Genomic DNA, 21031 nt, shown 5'->3' on the forward strand with positions numbered 1-21031 from the left:
AGGTGGTTGCAAGGATACTCTTCTTCTTAAGTTCTTTGTTTCCGACCATGGCTTGAGAATTGATCACAGACGATTTGGTAACGGTCTTAGTAGATCTCTTCGATCGTTGTAAGCGTATTTTCTCCAGATCCCTGATGCATCTTTTAATTGTGCTCTCAAAAGTGGGTCCGTCAAAGAGGCAAACTGGAGAGACCCCAACACTCTCTCCTAGTGTCTTCTTGAAATCCTTCGTGATTGAAGCAGACTTTTGACGGCCCCTGCTATCTCCTTTCTCTTTGCTTTTGGCAAGGAGAGGCAATGTGACTGTAAGTCCCAGTGAATTCCCAACCACTGGAACTTTTGAGCTGGAGACAGCCGAGACTTCTTCAGGTTTATCCTGAATCCTAGGTACTCTAGGAATTGGATCACTTTTCTGGAGGCTTGCATGCATTCTTCTTTGGATGCTGCCCACACCAGCCAGTCGTCCAGGTAGGCCATCACCTTAACACCTTTGAGGCGTAGTTGTCGAACAACTGCGTTCGCAAGCTTTGTGAATATTCTCGGTGCAATATTCAGACCGAAGGGCATGGCTCTGAAAACGTATTTTCTTTTCTGGAGCTTGAACTCTAGGTAGGGGGAAACCTGACGGTTGATTGGCACATGCCAGTACGCGTCCGTCATGTCTATGGAGACTGTATATGCCCTTTTGGGCAGAAGGGTCCTTATGTGCTGAAGCGTCAGCATTCTGAACTTGTAGTTCACAATGAACTTGTTGAGTGGTGATAAGTCCAGAATGACTCTGAGCTTTTCCGAATTCTTCTTCGGAACACAGAATAGCCTTCCTTGGAATTTGATGGACTTTGCTTTCCTTATGACTCTCTTGTCCAGTAGTTCTTGAACGTATTCTTCCAGAACTGGGGTTGAAGGTTGGAGGAATTGAGGAAAGCATGGTGGAGTTGAGTTCCAACCCCACCCCAGTCCCATCTTGATCAGGCTGTGGGCCCAAGGATCGAAGGTCCACCGATCCTGAAAGTGTAGAAGTCTCCCTCCTACCGGCAGCATCTCACTTTGAGTGCTGGTTGGAGGACTTTCCTCCTTGGCCACGACCACCTTTGTTGCCTCTTCCTCTGAAGGGGCGTCCAGAGGAGCCCCGAAAGGAGCCTCTAGACTTCGGCTTAGAAGAAGCCGACTGCCTTTCGTAAGCTGGGGTGAAGACTGGTGACTGAGTCGCCAGTGTTTGGGGCACCAGTTGAAAGGTAGTGGTGGGTTGTGCGACCGTCTGGGACACCGTGGCCACGGGAAGCTTTGACTTATTCTTCGGCTGGGGACCCCCATCAGCGGAAGATTTTCTCTTGGAGGACAAGCCCCATTTAGAGAGGAGATTCCTATTCTCCGAAGCAGCCTTGTTTACGACCTCCTTGACCACATCACTAGGAAAGAGGTCTTTTCCCCAGATATTAGAAGCTATCAGCTTCCTAGGTTCGTGTTTTACGGAAGCGGAAGCAAACACGAACTCCCTACAAGCCGTCCTGGCTCTGATAAAGTTGTATAGGTCCTTAGTTACTGTAGCCAAGTGAGCCTTGGCAAAGACCATATACATATCTGGGGTATCAGGAATGCTAGCCATCATTTCTAGCCCTGTTTGTAGAGACATGGACGCTGCCAAGCATTCCTTCGTCTCGTTTTCTCTCTTCAGGAGAAACTCTGACAGCTTTGGGAGGTCCTCGTTGAACTGACGTCCAGCGATATCGGCCTCCAGCTTCCCGACTAAGAAAGTAACATGAATGTCCTTCCAGTCTTTGTCATCTGAAGGGAAAGCAAGGGAGAAAGGCTTGCTCTCTTCTAGCGTGGGGCAGGGTTTTCCTGCCCTTACGGCCTTCAAGGCTGCTTTAAACCCTTTATCCTTAAAGGGAAAAGCACCGAGGGTCAGCAATAAACGACGGATGTTTCTTGCTTAAAGCCGGCACCTTTGAGCTAGTGAATGCCCTCTCTTTTAATTTCGCTGAAAGCATAGCTTGTGCTTTAGCGAGCTCAAGGACAATTACTTCCTTGGGCTCCGTCTCTTTTTTTGATGCCGGTTCAGTTCTGAGCCGGACATAACAATCCGGGTAGGACGCTCTGCTGGGCCAGAACTCGATTTCCTCTACTGGTACGGTACCCAGTTTCTCCGAGAGGAAAATCTTGCCTGCTGACATAGGCATGTGCTCCGCATACCTCCACGGGTTAACGTCGGAGAACACAGGAAGGTCCTTAACATTTAGTTTCTTCGGGGCTAAACGCGAGGAAACTAGCTGTTCAATTTCTGACCGGAAAGTAGTCTCTTTCTCGGTAGACCTCTTCTGTAAGTCATATACCATAGTCATCGGAGATTGCAGAGTGGACGTAATTGCCTCCAAATGAGACGGTTGCGAAGAGGTTGAGGGTACTGGTTCAGCCGCAGCCGCTGAAGAGACCGACACCGCTTCAGCGTTCTCAACCTCACTAGGAGGAGGAACAACTGCCTCCTGTTCCGACTCATCCACGAGGAGATTCTTCTCGGTCTCCTCGGAAACAACAGACATATTGTCATCCAGGTGGATACTTTCCAAAGTATCCGCAACGTCAGGTTCTCCAGGCTTCTGAACCTGAATCTGCACCAAGGGGATTGAAGGCTTAGTCTGGGGAATGATGGAATCATCACGAGCTCCGGGGAAGAGCCAGTCCCTCATCCTAACATTAGGAAGGTATGGGCCCGAGGTATTCTTCTGAAAACCTCTTACCCATTTACGCAGCGTAATCCTAGCTGCATCCCTAGATTCAGCAGACTTTGATCGTCAAAAGCCTCCTTCACCAACTTGTCACACACAGTACATACCTCTGGGTCCCAGTACTTGAGGGCCCCTTTGGTGACAGAACAGCGGGCGTGAGACCTACACACGCCATGTCCGTAGAAGTCCTTGCTGCGGACCCTACAAAAGTTGTTCCCGCACTCGGGATGCTCCTCCTGTAAAGAAAAGAAAAGCAAATGAGTTTTCTGTGAAATCTTCAGATTTCAACATAATATAATTTATTATATTTAGCTTGGATAGGGTAAGCTATAGAGTAGGAAAGACACCCACATGTGTTTCCCGTCCAGCCATTTGCTATGACCTCCTCCCATATTGAACCAGGAAATTCACAAAGAATTAAATAACAGAGGGAATATCCAAGATATATAGTGTCTTCTTGACACATCCTCTTATAATGTTCAATGTAGTGGATAAGTTTAATGGACATAACCAATAATATAAGAGAGAATCAACTCTCTATGTGATGGTCTCACAAATGGCTACTCAAGAACCACTTGCAGGTTGGAAAAATTACTATATTTTTCTGGATACAGCAGTTGCCGGCGGCAGTATGCCGCCAGCATTGCCGGCCCCGCCGGCAACTGCCAGCTAATAAAAGATGGATATAGTGTCGGACTTGCCGACACTGTCGGCATGTTGGGCTAGTCAGCATATGCCAGCAGGCCGGCATCTGCCGGCTTTTAAATATAAAGTTATGGATGGAAGGCATAGGCCAGCTGCCGACAAGCTACTCAGTTGCCGGCAGACAGGCCTACAAAAACTCACCAACGGCCATCGATCAACGAAATCCAAGGTAAGGGATTACAGCGAACTGTTAGCCTAACCATCCAAAATTGTTGGTAGAATTAACTGCCGACTGTAGCCCATGATAGACAGAAAAAGGGGAAGAGAAGGATAGAAGACGACAAAGGATCATCTATGTCGTCCACATCCTGAAAGTGTGTGCCAGTGGAAGAGGGAAATAAATTCAGGCTTCCACTCAACCATATCCCATCTTAAGGCATATGGAAGGCAGTCCAAGGGAGGACTCTAAGGAACACTCAAAGATATGAGGTTATCTGTCAGTGACCTAACTAGTCGCAGACAGAAAAACTCATGCCAGGTCTACAGACGTCCACAGGAGCCTATGTAGAACCACGGCCATAAGGGTGTTGGATCACTCAACACGAAAGAGAGCAGGGAAGGGGTGAATAGTCCATAAGTAAAGTAATACCCTAAGGCATTACAGTACCTAACCTGAAGGATTCTGTCCTCATAGTAACCTCAAATAGGGGAAGTCAATTCCAGGTTGGGTTAGGCAAGGAGAGAACGTCCGAAAACGAACTCAAGAGAACAGAATCTCGTACCAGGGATCAAAACATGGAAGAAACCTATCCTCCCGTTAAGAACCCCTAATACAGGACTGTCTGCTAGACCCATAAAGAGGAAATTGTAAAACAATAACCTCTACAAGATCTAGGGAGGCTAGCCTCCTGAACAGCAACTAGCCCTACTGGAATACCGACAAGCTACTCAGTTGCCGGTATAAATCCAGGTAGCCAGATGCCTAACACAGACTTACTCTGATGTCCCGTCCCCAACTCCAAACTCAATGCTGACAAGCTACTCAGTTGCCAGTTCAGAGAAAATTAGAGGGAAACGAAACGCCCCAGAAAATTTACCCAACCACAGGTTACGGTAAATTAACTGAGGATAGCCTAGGCTAATCAGAGGGAAAGGAAATTACTCTTAATTCTCATAGAGAAAATATTGACTTAAAGGGGGTAAATGAGATATCTATCTCCCCCCCCCCCAAAGACAATGTAAGAGTAATGGGGGCATATAAAGTATACTAAAGCACTAAAGCTATTAAGCTAAAGAGCTTAGAGAAACGTTCTACGTAACTCTAGTATACTAGTATGGAAGAGGAAAATAAACAGTAATATCTTAATTGTATAAAATATTGCCTGAGCTTCAATAAAACTTTACCAGGAAGGTTATATCATGCATGAGGTGTGAAAGTGCCTAGGCTAGAAGCCTAGCACTCGTGAGGCTCGAAATAATAGCCAAATTCACGACAACAATGACATAATATAAAAATCCCTAGCTAAAATACTAAATAGCTAAAGTTATTAAAGCAAAGATGCCGGGAATATCGTTCTTGCTAACTAAATGAACAAAAGAACGATCGCGTCATGACGCCATCCGGCTGGCAGCAGCTCTTGTTACGTTAATTACGATATCAATCGAAAAGCAAAACTGGCAAGAGCTTACATTTACACAATTAAAAGATATTACTTAACTTTCCAGAAGCTGATGAAGCTGGGGAATCAATAACAGTGGAGAAAAGCTTCGAAAATAGCAAGATAACACAGGGAAAATACTGGCCACCAAAGCTACAAACGAAAGAATGGTTTGGGGGCGCCGTGCGGTGGCGATTGGCCGAACTATTTACAGGACGTTAGGAGAATCGAGTTGTTTTACCTCTTTAACGACTCTCCTATTTTTCTTGCCACTTTCCCTCTCGAAGTGAAAGGCTATTTGGGGTGTAAATAGCTGTGAGATGTGTCAAGATACGTCCTTACACGATATCCCTTGAAGAAATTTAAGGGATACTCGCTCCAGGAGTTAGAATTCTGGGTACCTTCGGTAAATTCTCTGGGATATATCACTGTAGTCACATATAACTTAGGAAGCTACTAATGAAGGAACTTCCATCAGCACGACATGGCCTAAGCCCAAAAATTTGTTTTATCATTAGTTGTGGTGCTTATTGAAAACTATCTACCCAGACAATCAGCTGGACAGGGGTTCAAGACATGCTCAAACTCTATATTTTCTAGTAATGTCAGACACCTCATTCTTATGAGCCAAGAATGGGTTGTCTTGGGGAGCCTATAGGTCTACCTGCAGAGTCATCAGCAGCCACTGCCTTGGCCGCCCAGGTCCTAGCTTAGGTAAAGAGGGGGCTTGGGCACTGATCATGTATGGTCAGTCTCTAAGGCATTGTCACTGTCCCTTGCCTCTGGCACTCATTAGCAACCTTTAAATTGTTGATTCTCTCCATTCCCTCATGGAATAATACATGAATCCAGGTTAGATTCATTAAAATAATTAGAAAATTAATTTTGGGGGAATCTAAAATCTAATAAAAAAATAGTGAAACTAAGTGCGTACAATTTCCATGAACTATATTTTAACATACCTTGTTATGAATATTTTTTCTTGTGATGTGAAAAGGGTGTGACTTGGCATCATGGTTTGAAGTCAGTCAAAATTTTCTAGAATATCTTTTAGATGTTCATCTGATACTTTCTTTTTTGTAATTACCCCCATAGCTGATGAAAGCCACGCAGCAAGAACATGCTTACACATAGTTTCTTTCTTCATTATGACTTGGTACTTGAATGCTGGGCACTGGCAGAATACAGAGTAGGGAAGACAATAGTAAGGTGTATCAAGTCTTCCAGTCACCTGAAATATGTATCGTCCACTAGTCGATATCACTTTCGTTACCTGTAGATTAAAAGAAAATAATTACAAAAAGAATGTAAAACTTGTCTAATACCACTTGTACCTTAAGTGACTCATTAAAAGCAAAAATTTACAAGGTAACAACTGCTCTACTGTACAAATATTACTCAAGGCTTCAAATTAACTTAAGGAAAAAGTTACCTTATTACAGTACGATGTACAGTACTGTACTATGTCATTCTCTTTCTGAGGGAGTACACCATTTTGTACTTTCTTTGTTAAGAGCATACAATTGTTCCACAGGTCTAAATAAAAAGAAATTAATGGAGCTTGTCATTGAAGCATCCCATTTTCATGAACATTCTTGAATACCAATCTGAACATGAAGTAGGGCACTTACAAATCATATTAAACATTGAAATTCAAACTTGCTAATATGATCACTTGACAAACATTGTTCATCCTAAACCTTCAATAAACATTTACAGAGAGAATATAAATACATGGTAAATTCATCTCGGTTTCCTACAAAGATTGGCCATCAACACTTTTATACAGTAAGCCTTGTTTTCACTAAGTTCTTTATTATTAAAAGGGATGAAATTAACTAGTCCCATTAGCCAACTTAACTCTTATAGAGCTGACCCTAATAAACTTAGGAGGGAAAAGTATAATATACTGGTGTATTAATTATAAGTGAAAAAAATATGGCTATGGTTACAATAGTGTTACACAGCACTTGGGATTATCTCTTGATGTGTGCACATAAAAATCCTTGGGTTAATCTTGTATAACCAATACAGTATGTAATCTTGCTAAAATTAACCTTGTTCCTTTTCTCTCTAGTTTGAGGATTGTCATGGAGAAAAATTGATTTTGTTAAAATTTATTACTCTCTGATTCAGCTTTCCATATAGTTTGCTATTTTGTTACTATAAAATGCTTCATTGTGATTACATAATCTTTTAGTTAGTTAGTTTATTGCCAAGTTTTGGTAAATATATGAATAATTCGGTAGCATTTGCTTTTTCACTACCAACAATTCCAACATAGGTCGGAATCCAGAATATTATTATTATTTGCTAAGCTACAACCCTAGTTGGAAAAGCAGGATGCTATAATCACAACTGGTTCTTATGTGTGTAACCTTTCAGGGTTACCATAGCACTTCTTGAATAACAAATGATAAAGCTAAAGAATCATTCTTCATCAATTTTTTTCATTTAATTGCTGGCAAAATGGATGATAGCTGAAACGTAAATACAGATACTTCAGCAGGTAATGAGAAACAACTTTTTTGTCTGAGGATACTGCAGTGCAACCAGCACCCATAGAAGATTTATAGTCATAAGTATATATAAAATAGTGAGGAACAACTTTTTAATATGTTCCAAGACATGTTGTTCATGATGACTAAGAGTATACAGTAATTATATTTCTTTGATACTTAAAGATGGGAACACACTCGTAATTTTTTTTCATGATCCAAGGTGTAGGAAAAAAAAGGCTGAATAAGGTTCATCCTAATGTTTGTAGATTGCAATTGGCTGTTTGCTCTAAATACGAATAGACGTACAGTATATCACTTTGGGTAAGAGCAGTTTTGTTTGAGAATTGGTGGATAGTTACAAAATCTCAATGTAGGGACAAAGAGAACTCCCCAGTTATCACATAAAACTGAGCAATTTGGGGAAGATCTCCAGATCCTGATTCATACTTTAGGCACATTAGGCTGCCATAATCTATCGTGAATAAGACTAATGCTTCATGGGTCACCGGTAAAGTCTATCTTCTTGCACCCCATATTATATGAGATAATTTCATCATAAGGTTGAGAGCATTATTACATGTAGATTTCATGCAAGATATACTGTATGGTACATGCATTCCAACTGAGATGGGTATCGAATAGTCCCAAATATTTTACCTTATCTGGCAAATAGACTTGAGCACTGCCCAACGTGCGACATATCTTCGTTTTGCTACCATCTGCTATTTTAGTGAAACATTATTGCTTCAGTTTTTTTCTGAATAAAGTCTGAACCCAACAAGTAGTCCAAACTTTTATTCATCAAGTGGCATTATTAAGAACTCTTATTTGAAGAATAGTACAATATATTACAAGCTAATCCACATTAAGGCTCCTTTGCACTCCTTGTGACATTTCCACATTTACGTCATTAATCATCAATGTAAAGCAAGTCCCACTTTAATCGCTACCTTCCAGTACACCACAGCCAAAGGTGAAAGCTTCAAATAAATATAGTCTATATAAGCTTGGGATTTTCTTACACCAATAAAATTACTAATGAAAATAGGAACGTGCCCTCAAATACAATTATGATGTAAGGATTTCAGTATTGAATGCCTCTAATTAGTACCTTATGCTTTCTGAATGACAAAAATTATAGCTACTGTGATTTGCTTTCATTCAAAACCTGTACAAAGTTTTCCAAGTGAGAGAAACTCCATGTAGATTATTCTGTAAGTCAAATTTCAAAGCTGATAAAATGTTACTACAATGCAAGCACCAATTCAGCTTATAATTTAACATTTTTTCCTGTAATTTGCAAATACAACTGGTCAGTGAAATTGGTCTGTAATTGTTTGGATTACTGGGAACTTTTCTTGGCTTAGCTAATAGTATTACTATTGCACGATGCCATACCTTTGGATATAGAAGTTTGGTTCAAAGATGAATGTAAAACTAAGATAGACCTTAGCCAAAGGGGCTAGATTTCCTACCACATAAGAAATTTATATTTTATGCAGGAGCCATTGAACTTCAATTTGATAATGCAAATTCCAGCTCTTCTTGGTTACATCGTTTATTGTGGTAGATATTTTCCATAGAGTCAATATTCAACAGAAGTGCTGCTTCTCTTCTTTTGATGGATGAAAATGGGTTATTCAAATTATCAAGTCCTTCACTACAAAGCAGTGGATCCCCCCCTCATTGATTTGTCACCCTCTGTTATACTGTGCATGCACACTTACTCTATGATAACCTACATTTCCATGTTTGTTTGTTTTACTGCTGATTACAGAATACATTTTTCAAAAGTTTGCCTTATTTTCTATCTTATTTCACTCCAAAAGAAAAGAAAAATTCTTTCTATTTGTTGTGAAGTAATTACAGTTGGGTCTCGATATCCACGGGTTCATTCTTTGCAGATTCGGTCATACGCGATACAAAAAACCGTATAACATTTAAAAAAAAGCTATTAGCAGTTTGGCCATTATTACTCTCATGGGCCAACATTTTCAAAGCGACTATGCAAAGCAGAACAGCACAATTTTATAGCTAACATATGCAAATTATTCAGTAACCCTTTGTACTGTATTGTAATTCTAATAGAATAATATAAAAGAATACAGTGAAAGAAGTTCAACCATACATTGTTTATGTAATATCTGATATACTGTATACTGTATGCAATACATACATAATGCTGATGAAAAAGAAATATGCATTACAACAGTTAAGATCTCTCTCTCTCTCTCTCTCTCTCTCTCTCTCTCTCTCTTTTATGAAAAATATAAAAATTTTGAAATTGGATTACCTTTAATCAATTATGTATGCTTGAATAATTTTCTATTAGAAGAATTGTTATTTCAATGAAGAAAAATAAGGAAACAAAATTCTTTAAAACAATTTGTATATTTACTAGCTATAAAAACCTGTCACTTGAATGGGTTACTCCTAATATCAACTTCCTATGACCAGACAAAAATGAAAACTGGGTTCAGTTGTAACTATAATAGGTTACTTGGCAACTCCACAGCCTGACAGTGTTACATGCTGCTGTGATGAAAGCTCCACTCTATCCTAGTCAAAGACTTGTGGGTTGGTTGAGGTGGGACCTTTGTTTAAATAACACTGGTTTGAATCGCTAAGAAAAATGAAAATTATTTTTGAAAAATGCAGTTTATTCCTACAAGGATACAAACTCCCGAGGTATTTAAATGAGAGCGTTCCTTAGGCGAGAGGAAGTCTCCATTAAGAGGGGGCCACTCACTTTAACACAATTACAATAGTAAAAGTGGTTTTATGCAAAGGTCAAAGGTAAATATGTGAAGACAGTATAACTGGCTCGTGAAGAGGCGGGGTTATAGTGTCCGTAGCCCCTAAGATCAGACTCAAATAGAAATAAAGCTACATCAAAATAAGGAAGCAATATATCAAATTATGAGATTTAAACATTTACAATTAAAAAACTGTATTCTTTCCCCCATTTGGATGTGGTCCATACCCTTATAATACGATGCACTGTAATTTCTTTGCAGTAATGTCATCGCATAGCAAATACATATTAGAGAATTTCAGTGCAAAGTAATTACATTGCTATGCATTATATCGCAAGTTAATTTCATCGGAAGTAAATACATCACATAACTATACTGTATTTACTTAGAAAAATGTCAAGATATTCAAAAGTAACACACTGCACCTTAAGATTTAAACTGGGGTAAAAATAAGTTTACTAAAACATATTTATTCAAATACTAATACAAACTAATACATTTTAATAAAGAAACAATTAAAAAATCAAAGATAAACAAAAATCACACAAAAATTTCTTCTAAATAAAAAACCCTTTAACAATAGTCATCAACATTCAGAGACAAATTATGGGCAATTCCAGCTAAGCTAGTCTGGCAAGTCTCAATTTACAAAATCATTGATGTTGTACTGGATTCTAATAGCACTATCCTTATATTCTTTTTTTTATGACGAGGAATGTCTGACCCAGTGACATTTTGTTCTATTATTGCTTCATTTCTTGATTGCTCTTTTTTTCCCAAAATGTTAAGAAACTAACAGATATGTGATGTGAAGTGCCAATCAATTCGCTGAATGATCAATACTAACCCTCACAAGAATTGCTGTTCTAGAGGCACCTTCCTTGTCTGGCAGCCTAAAAACAATTCCACAATCATGAACTACTGGACACGATTGAACTATTGCTCTAAAATTACCTTGCGATGAGGCACCTTCCTTGTCTGGCAGCCTAAAAACAATTCCCCAATCATGAACTACTGGACACAATTGAACTATTGCTCTGAAATTACCTTGCGATGAGGCACCTTCCTTGTCTGGCAGCCTTAAAACAATTCCCCAATCATGAACTACTGGACACGATTGAACTACTGCTCTGAAATTACCTTGCAATGAGGCACCTTCCTTGTCTGGCAGCCTAAAAACAATTCCACAATCATGAACTAACGCTCTGAAATTACCTTGCGATGAGGCACCTTCCTTGTCTGGTAGCCTAAAAACAATTCCACAATCATGAACTACTGGACACAATTGAACTATTGCTCTGAAATTACCTTGAGATGAGGCACCTTCCTTGTCTGGCAGCCTAAAAACGATTCCACAATCATGAACTACTGGACACGATTGAACTATTGCTCTGAAATTACCTTGCGATGAGGCACCTTCCTTGTCTGGCAGCCTAAAAACGATTCCACAATCATGAACTACTGGACACGATTGAACTATTGCTCTGAAATTACCTTGCGATGAGGCACCTTCCTTGTCTGGCAGCCTAAAAACGATTCCACAATCATGAACTACTGGACACGATTGAACTATTGCTCTGAAATTACCTTGCGATGAAGCACCTTCCTTGTCTGGCAGCCTAAAAACAATTCCACAATCATGAACTACTGCTCTGAAATTACCTTGCGATGAGGCACCTTCCTTGTCTGGTAGCCTAAAAACGATTCCACAATCATGAACTACTGGACACGATTGAACTATTGCTCTGAAATTACCTTGCGATGAGGCACCTTCCTTGTTTGGCAGCCTAAAAACAATTCCACAATCATGAACTACTGCTCTGAAATTACCTTGCGATGAGGCACCTTCCTTGTCTGGTAGCCTAAAAACGATTTCACAATCATGAACTACTGGACACGATTGAACTATTGCTCTGAAATTACCTTGCAATGAGGCACCTTCCTTGTTTGGCAGCCTAAAAACAATTCCACAATCATGAACTACTGCTCTGAAATTACCTTGCGATGAGGCACCTTCCTTGTCTGGTAGCCTAAAAACGATTCCACAATCATGAACTACTGGACACGATTGAACTATTGCTCTGAAATTACCTTGCGATGAGGCACCTTCCTTGTTTGGCAGCCTAAAAACAATTCCACAATCATGAACTACTGGACTATTAAACTATTGCTCTGAAATTTTCTTGTCATGAAATGTATGGAACTATTGCTCTGAATATACCTTGCGATTAAATGTACGGAACTATTGCTCTGAAGTTACCTTGCTATGAAATGTATGGAACTATTGCTCTGAAATTACCTTGCAATGATAAGTACGGAACTGTTCCTGTAAAATTACCTTGCAATGAAATGTACGGAACTATTGCCCTAAAGTTACCGTGCAATGCAATGTATGGAACTATTGCTCTAAAATTACCTTGCGATGAAATGTACAGAACTATTGCTCTGAAGTTACCTTGCGATGTAACGTACGGAAATATTGCTCTGAAATTACCATGCGATGAAATGTACGGAACTATTAGTACAGGAGCATTAGGTCCTAAAATATGCCAACTTGGATAAAAAATGCAGAAGGCTGATTTTTTTTACTGATGGTACTACAATTCTTCCTCAGTTGAATGACAAAGTTTACCAAAGTTAACCATGAGCTTGCTGAGTAATTCAAAATGGCGTGCAAGATGGCTGCCATTAGCACAGAACCCACTTTCTGAACTGATAACACTAAAAATGGGGGAAAAAGTTTAACAAATTAGGTTTTAAGCAGTGGAAAGAAAATTTTTCATGTCATTTATTTGATATGTTACCCATTTAGTCATACTTTAATATAAAAAAAAAAATTCTTTACTTCCTCGAAATAACGTGGTGTGAGATTTTATGCAATTCAAAATATGATTTGTAGTCGTTACTAACTCCTGTTTTCAATTCTCCTACATATACCCTTTCCCTAATACACTGTGATACCCATTGCAAGGGGTGGTGAGGAAAAGTGAACTCGTCCTGGACCTGTATATAAGCTACTTCCCGTATCTCACTGGTGAGCCGTTCCCCGACACTTAAGTCTACCACACAGATCATTCGTGATTACACCACATTTTAACAGACAAGGCTGTTCAGGTACTTTATATTCAACTGGTATCATCTCAAAATATCTCTCCTTTGGATTTTCTAACATACATACTGTACATACATACATACAGTACATACATATATATATATATATATATATATATATATATATATATATATATATATATATATATATATATATATGTATATACATATATATATATATATATATATATATATACATATATATATATATATATATATATATATATATATATATATATATATATATATATATATATATATATATATATATAAAACTACATTAGGTAAAGACTAATTGTATTCAGACTTACTTATTGTGCTCTAAATATCCAATCTCTCGGCACCAAAGGCATTGTTTTCCAAATTATTTGTAATCTGCGAATGAGAATTATTTTTAAACTACAAATTAAGAACCAGAGATTTAGTTTGACATCAGAAACTTTTCTTTGTTTCAAGGTATGAGTGATGGAAGAAAGATGCCGATGCGTGTTTTCTGCAATGAAGCCATTGACATGGATCAGGGTGCAATGGGTCAAAAGGGATTGGACAAAGTCTTAGCAATCATCAGTGAAATAAAGGATGGGTTAGACAGTAAACAGAGCACTACCAATTTCTATACACAAGAGATGTAGACAGAATTATCTCTTGCCTAAAAATGTCAAGAAAAGGAAGAGAGAATCAGATAACTCTGGTAAAAGATCAGAGTACAAGGCACCAATTCGCAGGTCCCAGACAGACGATTTCGACCTACGAAACCAGTGTGTATTGTGGTAAGTGTATTGACTATTCTATGATAAGCAAACAACCTCTCAAGAGACGTGATAAAATACATGAATCGAGAACTAAAGACTTTATCCACTCATTACAAGAGAAATACATAGAACGCTCTGATAAATTGGGCAATGAAGTACATATGCGAATTCAAAACATTGGAGATACAGTTGTTGCCGAGGTAAAATATCACCATGACCGTCAGGTAAGTTTTCACAAGGGTAGGGTATCTGTGCAAAATCCCACAAAAAGGCCTAAAGGTCGTCCTATAGGGTCAGTTGATGAAGAGAAAAATGTAGGATTTTACAAACTTTGTGAGCTCTTAGATAACAATGATGACCACCAATACACTTTGACAGAATTAGAGGGTCTTTTGAAGGATTGTTCTGGAGATAGTGAAGTGTACACTGCGAGACAGCTAAAGTCTAAACTACAAGATAGGTATAAAGATGTAATGATTATTACGTGCGAGCAAGGTAAAGAGACAATTTATACATTTCTGAATGAGAGCAATAATATACTGAGACAACATTGCAGTAATACTGGACTAACACCTGAAGAAATTGTCGACAGGGCTGGAGTTCTCATAGAAGATGAAATAAGGACAACCATATATGATAAATCCCAGTATCCAAAATTTCTGGAGATGAGCAACTAAGAGAAGATGGAAGAACGTGTTCCTCAACTTCTATTAAGGTTACTTAGTCAGCTCATCAAGGACAGACGCCGTAGGATTGCAATATCACACAGTATAACATCAGCTGCACGCCCCAGATCATTTCTCTCTCCAATTCTCTTGGGAGTATCAGTGTACTGTAATGCTAAATTTGAGTCTTGTGAATTAGTTGATTTACTTAGCAGTCTAGCATTTGCAGATGATTACCGAGAAGTATTACGCCTCTACAGTGCAATGCTGCCTGCAGGAGAGAAAATGTATGAATGGGTTGACAAATTTGTGAATTTTGTATTGACAATGCAGACATTGACACTCATACACTGACTGGACTTGGAACATGGCATGTTTTAGGAGGCATCGCAGGTGTAACGCCAGCTGGAGAGATCGTGGAAGAAAACTTGCCTCGTTCAACACAAGTTTAGTCCGTTGTAGATGCTGGTAGATTTGCACAATTGCCCACCAAAAAATACAAAAAAACTTAAGTACCAGGTCTCAGAAATGTATTAATCAAACCACTAGAACCTTTCAGTACCAACAATTCCTTCTTGAGATTAGGTATAACCTTAGACAATATCTGGCTGGCCAGCTTCCATGTAACACAGACTGCACGGTGCCCCTTATGGAGTGGTTTCAATCAAACTCTCATGAAGCAAATCCACTATGATGTAAGCAGAATAGACATTCTGCCATTCATTAACAACAGTTCAAATCATCCAGACACCCTTTATTCTGCCCTCTGCTATGCCCAGGATGTGTCGGAAAAGTACAGGCTGGGTATTATCCCTGTCACATTTGATCAGCCACTATACCAGAAAGCAGTTGAAATAGTACAAGCATCTCCAGACCTTACCAAAGTTATAGTGAGATTAGGTGGCTTCCATCTTTTAATGTCATATATGGGTGCAATTGGACATATAATGGCAGGGAATGGGCTGTCTGATCTATGGGAGACTGTCTATGGAATCAACACAGTGAAGCACATGCTGACTGGGCATGCTTATGCTCGTGCACTCCGAACACACATGCTGACAGCCTCTTCTCTTGTTGGGAAGATGCTTCATACATCAACATCTTGTAACACACTCAACTTGGATCATCTTAGAGTTGTCAATGAAAAGCTGCTTGATGGGAAATATGAGGTTGGGACTCTTCAACAGGACTCCTCAATGTTTATAATGAGAAGATTTATATTTTATTTGGATTATAAGGCAAAAACATGTAAACTTTACATTGAATTAGAGTAATCACATTAAGAATGAGTCTTGTGTCTATAATGAACGACAAAAGTATGTTTCTCGGTTTATTTCAATATTTGTGATGTGAAAATTTGCATTTTATTTTGATTTTAAAGGCCAGAAAATGTAAACTTTACACTGAATAAAAGGAATCACATTAAATATGAGTTTTTTGCACCAAAGTTCCTTGTTTAATAAGTACTAAACAATGCTAAAGGAGTATTTTCGAAAATTAGCCGCACCGCAGCCGCCATCTTGGATTTTTCAGCAAGCTCAAGGTTAATTTAGGTAAACTTTATTCCACTGAACTTAGTGAGGTTTCAGATAACTTGTGAAAAATTCGGCTTTCTGCATTTTTTTTCCATGTTGAACCCTATTGCTCCTGTACTATATTGCTCTGAAGTTACCTTGCTTCTGTACATTGCAATGAAAAGGTCTATGTATCTACCATGTGATGTAACTACTACAATGAAATTACCGAGGGAATAACTGATGCTGCGATAAAGGCCTACATGTCCCATAAGAGCAGAATTTAAATTATTTGTCAAGCTGCAACAATAGGACGTAAAGAAAAAGATGCAAAGCCTGCAATAATTATAGCCAGCAGTAAAGACTTCCCCTTTGATGTCAGAGTCAAATGTGGCTTTTCTTCAACATTCAGGTAGGCAGGACTTCATATCCCTTTTACCCACCTGCCATTACCTAACTGGGTATTCTAGCTTGTGTCAAAGCATTACCTCTGTACTATACAGGAGAAAAGGTTTGTTTTTGTGACAAAAATTGTTCAATATTAGTCTCCTAATAGTAATTTCATACTTAATATACACTACTGTACCTTCTAATATGAAGTAATTTCATACTAACTAAATCATAATTACCCTTAGACTGTCAATAATCCAAAACCAGCAAAAAACTTTGTGAGCAAGGTCAAATGTGGCTTGTCTTTGACAGCCTGGTAGACTGACCACTTACCGTTACTTAACTAAAGTTGTTCCAGTGTGTGGCAAAGCACAGTATCTCACATTATAAAGGAGGAACACACTACACAGTATTATTCACCTAATATTAAGTAATTTCATACTTTCTTAAATCATATTTACCTTTTGACTGTCAATGAGTTTGAAGGCTTTCATCAATGTATTTCCGCATATACAATAGAGAGAGTTGAGGACTCCTTCTGAAAGCTGACCTTTGGAATGATATTCTTGCCATACAACACTTATCAGGCCTTGCACTACAGCCACTGTATTGGGACAGTTACTCATGTTGATTCTGGGAAAAAAAAAAATTAGTAATAAAATTGTGAAACAAAATATTAAAATCTTTGTACGGTTTGACAGAAAACAATCAAACAAAATATGAAAATCTTTGTACGGTTTGACAGAAAACAATCAAATACAGTAATACCTCTTGATATGAAAGATTTCGTATATGAAAATTCATGATACGGAAATTTTTTAGCCTCATTTTACGAAAAAAACCACTCGTGATACAAAACTTGTTCCGTCACTAAATACAAACCAATGCTTTTTATAGGTGTTAACTTACCCTTTAGGAGGGTAGAATTCCTTGCTAATCAGGGTTTTGGCTTCAACCTGGGAATTCTTTATATCCCTCGCTAAAAGCGAGCCATGCATGATCCGGGTCTACATAAGCTGTGTGCTCGTGATACTAGAAATGAGGCTGTCAAGGTAAGAGTTCTTCAGTCATAGAAATCTTCAGAGGTCACCAAGACATACCCAATACACCCCTCGATAAGGTTTGAGGACATATCAACATTGACACAATGCTGTACCAGGTTACACAAGGGAACAATAGTTTACATGCAGTTGGTTTAGGTCAGCTTTGCAGGGGAGACTTTGTGTTAATTTCCCCAAGAGAAGGGAGGATGAAGAAAAGGAGCTAGTCATTCTTTATCATTCATTCAGACTAATCCGGGGTAACCTTTGCCCTCAACCCCCTGCTACTTGTCCATCAAGGAGCTTGAGGTTTAACCCAGTTGTTGTGCAGTCACCACAGGACCAATGTAAAATGTTTCCATATTCCTGTGGGTTACGTCTTGCAGGTAGTAGGTGGTGAAGGTCATCTGACGCTTCAACACGCCCGCTTGTAGTACCTGCGCCACAGTAGTTTCGTTTGAATGCCAGGCAAGTAGCAATGCTCCTGACGTCATGTGCTCTGAGGCAATGTGTCGGAGGAGAATCAAGATTCAGTGTCAGGTCAATGACCTTGCAAATCCAAGCAGAGATGGTGGTTCTTCGTGATCCTCCTCTTGACCTTCCCTGTGCCGACTAAGAGTGCTGGCACTCGGGGAGCAAGCTGCAGATGTCCTTTTGAATTAATACCTCAAACTCTTTACTGGACATAGTAAGAGTTGATCTGGGTCATTGGTTACAGAATAGAGAGACTTTATACGGAAGGAATTGAATCTAGGATCAGCAACCCCCCGAATTTTGATTCTTTGCAATAAACTCAGGGAATTACCTCTTCCTATCTCCCTGAATGGCAATGCCATATGAGACCATGAAGTTCATTCTCTTTTGGCCGAAGACAAAGCAAGTAGGAACACCGTCTTCAGAGTGAGGTAGCGATGTGTTGCCTGGCGTAATGGTTCGCAAGGGGGACCCTTCAGGGACTGAAGGACCCAAGCCATGTTCCAATGAGGTCTCACTTCCGACTGGGGACAGGTTAAGTTCATAACTTCGCATGCGGAGCTTAAAGGCAAGACTCAGGGCCGAGTGGTAACCTTTTACTGCCGAAACCGAGAGGCGCATTTCCTCCCACATGTGCACATGGAACTCCGCTATTGCTGGAATAGGCGCACGACACCAACCACAGAAAACATTCCACTTTTTCTGGTACTGATGCTGATGATCATCACAGATGTCAAGCCATCTGTTTCGCAACGTGTTGTGAGGAGGTGCTGGATAGTCTCCAGGTGTGAAGTCATAGCGAAGCTATGGCTTTGTGGAAGCTGTTTTCATATAGCTGTCTGAGTAGATCGTGTCATGGAGGGAGTTCTCTTGGAAGCTTTGTCAGAAGCTGTATAAGGTCCGGGAACCATTCTGCTTGATGCCATAGCGGAGCTATGAGAGTCATCGAGAGATTGACCCATGTTCTGGTCTTGTTATGTACTCATCTTATCAGACCTATAACTAGGACATTGAACCCTACAACACCGAAGATTGTATCCCAGATCACGCTTCTGCAAGGAAATGACTCGCCGATTACTGTATATTCCTGGTAACACTTATGAGAGGGAATGTCTTGTTCCTCATACAAGAGAGGAGACTTATTGACAGTTCCTCTCAAACCCAGTTCTCTATCACGTGAACAAGATGAAACCTCACCACGAGTCATCTGCCTTCCCTTACATACTTATATACTGTACAGTAGACCCCCGCCATACGACATTAATCCGTTCCGGAGTTGGTATCGTATACAGTAGTGAAAATGACGTATGGCGGGCAATAGAATAGCTTATGCGTGCAAGACCCCAGGTAAAAACGTCAAAATTTTATATGCATATTAAAAATTAGTAACAAAATAGTATAGCAAGTACTGTACTACAGTACTTATATATAATATACATGTACTGTACAGTACATAATTAAATAACATTATAAATAAAAAATTATATACAGTACGGTCCTGTAAAGGTAAAATGGAATTCTATTTACCTTTGGAGTGAAGTGACTTGAGCTGGTAGTGGGTGGAGGCAGAGGGGGGGAGGAGATGGCAGATATAAAAACGTATCAATGCTAATTATGTTACACTTAATAATAAATTTATTCTTATTAAACACTTGAAATTAAAAATGGTTTTTTTTTATTTTTTTATTTTGAAATGTTTATGATTTTTTTTTTCTAGAACTTAATTTTATGCAGTAGCACTTCTTCCTCTTTGCTTTACTCTTTTTTACTAGAATCACTTATATCATCTTTGCTTTCTAACACTTTTCTTTTGGAGAAATATCTACCCAAAGAAGCCTGCTTCTGACGACTCCTCAAAATATTTCTAAAATGACTCATACACTTGTCATTAACACTCTCCATAAGACGACCTGTGTGAAGTTTTTCTAGGTGCTTTTTTCAATGAATCTCGCAAGGTTTTCATACCAACCGATAGCTTCCCTTATTTCTGCCGATGTCGTTTTTTCTGTTTCGCCCCCGTCTTCAGTACTGCATTGCCTCCAACTCCTTCAAGTCTTCTGTCGTGAGCTCCTCCCTGTGCTCGTCGATAAAGTTATCGACGTCAGCTTCATCGACAACAAGCCCCATGGACCTCCCGATTGAAATTATTTCCTCAACATCACCCTCGGGCAGGATCATCAACGGCCTCGTCTTCGGTTGAGGATTCAAAACCTTCGAAGTCGCCTTCTGCCACAACAGCTGGCCAGAGTTTCTTCCATGAGGAGTTCAAGGTGTGCCGTGAAACCTCATTCCAAGCTTTATCGATCATCTTCAGGCATTGAACGATGTCGAAATGCCCCTTCCAAAATTCACGGAGGGTGAGTTGAGTGCTTTCGGTCACTTCGAAGCACCTTTCAGATGCTTCATGTAAAGCTTCTTGAAGTTGGCAATCACTTGCTGGTCCATAGGCTAGAGGAGAGGGGTAGGGTTCGGTGGCAGATAGAGAACCTTGATGAAGAAGTCAGGATGTATGTTGGCCTCGAGGCCAGGAGGGTGAGCAGGGGCATTGTCCAGTATCAGGAGACACTTTGGAGGAAGATTGTTCTCTTCTAAAAATTTCTTGCCAGCAGGACCGAAGCAGACATTTACCCACTCAATAAATATGGTCCTCATGACCCAGGCCTTGGCATAAGACCTCCAAAATACCGAGAGCCTATCCTTCGTGATATCTTGTGCCACAAGGATTCTCAGTGGTACACCAGTAGGGGCTTAATTTTCAAGTTCCCACTGGCATTTGCACAAAATGCGAGGGTAAGTCTG

The 21031-nt window shown here is 39.6% G+C and overlaps 1 protein-coding gene across 9 annotated transcripts in view; it reads right to left on the minus strand.

Moving 5' to 3' along the window:
* Positions 1-21031, minus strand: part of LOC137653525 (zinc finger SWIM domain-containing protein 7-like) — a 66769-nt gene that overhangs the window by 37030 nt on the left and 8708 nt on the right. For all 9 annotated transcript variants that reach the window (XM_068386993.1, XM_068386992.1, XM_068386994.1 and 6 more), the window contains exons 2-3: positions 17180-17351; positions 5992-6302 (exon numbers count right to left, since the gene is read on the minus strand). In XM_068386993.1, the coding sequence (XP_068243094.1) occupies positions 6054-6302; positions 17180-17344 (414 nt within the window). In that variant the 5' untranslated portion in view covers positions 17345-17351 and the 3' untranslated portion in view covers positions 5992-6053. The remainder of the gene's footprint in view (positions 1-5991; positions 6303-17179; positions 17352-21031) is intronic.

This window comes from Palaemon carinicauda, chromosome 14 (genome assembly GCF_036898095.1).
Source record: "Palaemon carinicauda isolate YSFRI2023 chromosome 14, ASM3689809v2, whole genome shotgun sequence".
Classification (NCBI taxonomy): Eukaryota; Metazoa; Arthropoda; class Malacostraca; order Decapoda; family Palaemonidae; genus Palaemon; species Palaemon carinicauda.